The sequence below is a fragment of the Mandrillus leucophaeus genome, unplaced genomic scaffold, assembly GCF_000951045.1.
Source record: "Mandrillus leucophaeus isolate KB7577 unplaced genomic scaffold, Mleu.le_1.0 Scaffold70, whole genome shotgun sequence".
In the NCBI taxonomy this organism is placed as follows: Eukaryota; Metazoa; Chordata; class Mammalia; order Primates; family Cercopithecidae; genus Mandrillus; species Mandrillus leucophaeus.
The window spans coordinates 184,591-189,022 of record NW_012107586.1 but is presented as its reverse complement, the minus strand read 5'-3'; the positions used below and the strand labels follow the sequence as shown (position 1 = coordinate 189,022).

General features: G+C 49.7%; 1 protein-coding gene across 1 annotated transcript in view; it reads left to right on the top strand.

Moving 5' to 3' along the window:
- Positions 1-3,235: 3,235 nt before the first annotated feature.
- The window catches only part of FN1 (fibronectin 1), an 82,124-nt gene continuing 80,927 nt past the window's right edge, over positions 3,236-4,432 (top strand). Inside the window, exon 1 of the mRNA XM_011964681.1 lies at positions 3,236-3,746. Coding sequence (XP_011820071.1) covers positions 3,599-3,746 — 148 coding nt within the window. The 5' untranslated portion in view covers positions 3,236-3,598. The remainder of the gene's footprint in view (positions 3,747-4,432) is intronic.

The following is a 4,432-nucleotide window of genomic DNA, read 5'->3' as shown; positions in this document are numbered from 1 at the left end:
CTATGGGATTGAAATACAAAAGTTTCTTCCAAAAAGGCAAAAAAAAAAAAAAAAACAAAAAACCTTTCAAGTAAAAGAGTAAACTCCGAAGCATTTCTATAAAAATCCGTCAGATGTTATTATTTTTTTCTTATGAGACAGAGATATCCTGTTTCCTTAAATAAATTAGATATCTATGGGATTGAAATACAAAAGTTTCTTCCAAAATGTAAGGTGAGCTTTCCACTTCAAGCTCCACTAAGCATATTATTCTAGTGTATTTTCAGTACAGTAAATATATCAAACTATCATGGTTTTGGTTGAGAAAATACTTTTCTAATCACTTATTTCCTTCTCCCAGAATCAATGGATTTTAAGAAAGCTTTAGCTACAGGTTTATCTTGCTTACATCCGGATTTCCAGGTATCCCTCTGGAAGAAACACTCAGCTTCCCAGAAATTTACCAAGCATTTTACAAGGAGCTCTTTTATATTTGAAAGAGAAAACTGTTTTGTCAAGCGATGAGAAATTAAAAAAAAAAAAAAAATACTTTAACCCAGACAGAATTCTAAATTTGGGGAAATCCATGGCACTCTTTCAACTTGGAGTGTGGGTCACCAAGATTCCTCAAGAGGTTTTTTTACACCATTTGTAGGAACCTGATATTTGCTGGGTGTTTTGCTTTGTTTTGGTTTGGTTTTAAATCCTTGCATGAATAAAAACAAATGCTAATTTTGTGTCTTTAATGTGTCCGGCATTTTATAGAACACAGAGTTCTAATTACTCCTGTGGCAATTACTGAAGGTGAAACTTTTGGAGAAAACAGGTACCTAGCCGAAATAAATATATTTTATTAGTAGCTTCATGTCCTCTCAAAGTAAATGGAACCTCTGAAATCCTAACGCAAGGAGAAGGTAAAGCATTCAGTTTGGGTCTCTCTGGATCTACTGTGGAAGCGGTGGACTCCTCCTTCTGAAGATCTTTAAAAGCAATTGTGCTTGCGTTTGTCTGAAAAAAAGGACTGATGTGATGAGTTGCTAAATGAGAGACTTTTTAGACTCCCTTTCCACTCTGGGTTTAGAGTTCGAGACGGGGGAATCTTAAAGCACTTTCCACACTCTTGGAGTAAATAACAATTGAAATAGAAAAAATCTGGCGGCGGGGGATGGAGGGGGCATTCTGTAATGGAACGTGTCAGCAAAAAGAAAATGGCAAGTAAATGCGAGAAAGGGACCGAAGGAGGGCAAGACAGTACACAGGGTGCCCCCCACCCACCCGGCTTTTAATGATTCGAGCAAAAAAATCTCTGCTTTGTGTGTCACTGGCGCGGTGAACGTGGGAAAGGACACGAAGACCTTTCGCTCCCCACAGCTGGTCCAACTTTCCAATTTTCAGGTTGTTCACAGTGATTTCACTTTCAGTGGAAACGGGCGTCCCATCCCCAGGAAAGAAAGGCTTTCCTGCGTTTGTGAAAAAGCAAACTGTTACTTTGTCCTTGCAAAGGAAAACTTCATTCTCTGAACTTCTCCGGGATCTGCGAAGCGCCCCGCGGAACTCCCGGTACTTAGTAGAAGCTCATTCAAGGTCTCTGTTCCCCTTCGCTCCCCGTTCGTCCCCTGGCCCTTTCTCAGAGCCAGACAGGCGCAGAGCTGAGAAGGGAAGTCCGAACAGGGAGCTGTGAAGACAAAATAAGGGAGTCCCAAGTCAGTGCCCTCTAGTCCAAAGAAAGCGAGCAGGGTGGGGGGAAAGGCAGCCCCGCCCTGGGACTGAAAAGTCTGGATTCTTACAGCTGCAAGGTGGTGGATATTTTATGGGGTTTCTTCCCCACAAAATACACTCCTATAAGCAGAGATTTCCACCCCCCACCCCGACCAGAGGTGACGCAATGTCCTCAAACACCACCACCACCCCCAATAAAAAAGAAAAGGGAAGGGGGAGCGTCTTGCAACCCCTTCGCTTCACACAAGTCCAGCCACTCCCTTTCCTCCCAGCCGCTTCCCATCCCTGCCCCCATCCCCTAAAAAGTTTGATGACCGCAAAGGAAACCGAAAAAAAAGTTGTCTTGCCCCAGTCCTGGCGGGCCATCAGCATCTCTTTTGTTCGCTGCGAACCCACAGTCCCCCGTGACGTCACCCGGAGCCCGGGCCAATCGGCGCGCGGTCGGCGGCCGCGGGCGGGGCGGGGACAGCCCAGCGGGTCTCTCCTCCCCCGCACCCCAGGCCTCCAGCGGGGCGGGAGGGGATGGAGGGGGCATTCTGTAATGGAACGTGTCAGCAAAAAGAAAATGGCAAGTAAATGCGAGAAAGGGACCGAAGGAGGGCAAGACAGTACACAGGGTGCCCCCCACCCACCCGGCTTTTAATGATTCGAGCAAAAAAATCTCTGCTTTGTGTGTCACTGGCGCGGTGAACGTGGGAAAGGACACGAAGACCTTTCGCTCCCCACAGCTGGTCCAACTTTCCAATTTTCAGGTTGTTCACAGTGATTTCACTTTCAGTGGAAACGGGCGTCCCATCCCCAGGAAAGAAAGGCTTTCCTGCGTTTGTGAAAAAGCAAACTGTTACTTTGTCCTTGCAAAGGAAAACTTCATTCTCTGAACTTCTCCGGGATCTGCGAAGCGCCCCGCGGAACTCCCGGTACTTAGTAGAAGCTCATTCAAGGTCTCTGTTCCCCTTCGCTCCCCGTTCGTCCCCTGGCCCTTTCTCAGAGCCAGACAGGCGCAGAGCTGAGAAGGGAAGTCCGAACAGGGAGCTGTGAAGACAAAATAAGGGAGTCCCAAGTCAGTGCCCTCTAGTCCAAAGAAAGCGAGCAGGGTGGGGGGAAAGGCAGCCCCGCCCTGGGACTGAAAAGTCTGGATTCTTACAGCTGCAAGGTGGTGGATATTTTATGGGGTTTCTTCCCCACAAAATACACTCCTATAAGCAGAGATTTCCACCCCCCACCCCGACCAGAGGTGACGCAATGTCCTCAAACACCACCACCACCCCCAATAAAAAAGAAAAGGGAAGGGGGAGCGTCTTGCAACCCCTTCGCTTCACACAAGTCCAGCCACTCCCTTTCCTCCCAGCCGCTTCCCATCCCTGCCCCCATCCCCTAAAAAGTTTGACGACCGCAAAGGAAACCGAAAAAAAAGTTGTCTTGCCCCAGTCCTGGCGGGCCATCAGCATCTCTTTTGTTCGCTGCGAACCCACAGTCCCCCGTGACGTCACCCGGAGCCCGGGCCAATCGGCGCGCGGTCGGCGGCCGCGGGCGGGGCGGGGACAGCCCAGCGGGTCTCTCCTCCCCCGCACCCCAGGCCTCCAGCGGGGCGGGAGGGGACCGTCCCATATAAGCCCCGGCTCCCGGGGCTCGGACGCCCGCGCCGGCTGTGCTGCACAGGGGGAGGAGAGGGAACCCCAGGCGCGAGCGGGGAGAGGGGACCTGCAGCCACAACTTCTCTGGTCCTCTGCATCCCCTCTGTTCCTCCACCCGTCCCCTTCCCACCCTCTGGCCCCCACCTTATTGGAGGCGTCAACCCCCGGGAGGCATTGGAAGGGATTTTTCCCGCAGGTTGCGAAGGGAAGCAAACTTGGTGGCAACTTGCCTCCCGGTGAGGGCGTCTCTTCCCCACCGTCTCAACATGCTCAGGGGTCCGGGGCCCGGGCTGCTGCTGCTGGCCGTCCTGTGCCTGGGGACAGCGGTGCCCTCCACGGGAGCCTCGAAGAGCAAGAGGCAGGCTCAGCAAATGATTCAGCCCCAGTCTCCGGTGGCTGTCAGTCAAAGCAAGCGTGAGTACTGACCGCGGGCTGAAACAGGCTGCCTCAGGGATGGGACCCTAAAGCCGACCAAAGTTGGGGCTGAAGTTTTGTGCGCGCGCGTGTGTGCGAGTGTGTGCGCGCTTTACTGAGAGAAACCAGCTGTGCACACAAAAGGATCCGAGTTTTGAGCAGGCTGCTTCTGAGGGCCTGAGATGATAAGATCATGTATTGGAGGACGGGGACTCTGCGACCTACCCGTGTTCTAATAAATTCTGCACGTTCAGATAGATTGTCCTTCTAGGAATTAACCAAAACTTGCTTTTAAAGAGAAAAATGATGCATGTCTATAAATTTTCCGTCCAGGATTAGTGTGGTCCTTACTGCTACTTATTTCCTTCTGTTAAATAATTGGTCAAATATTTTCAACATGGGGGTGGAAAGGGGGTATTGAAATAGCTGTCTTGTTTGTAACTGACTTGGAAGAGATGTAATTGGTTCCAACCTCTTTAGGGCCGCTCAGGATACTTCACCAAGAACAGAGGTTGGAATTCTTTCCATTTTTCAAAGACGCACCCTCCTTTTGCTTCGAGAAACCTGCTTAAAGTTGTCCTTTTTTACTATTACTCCAAAAGAATAGTTAAGTTCCTTGCAAGTTTTAAAAATGTGATTTCAATTGTCTGCCTTCCAAAATGTTTCCAACTTTTTTATGTAGACCC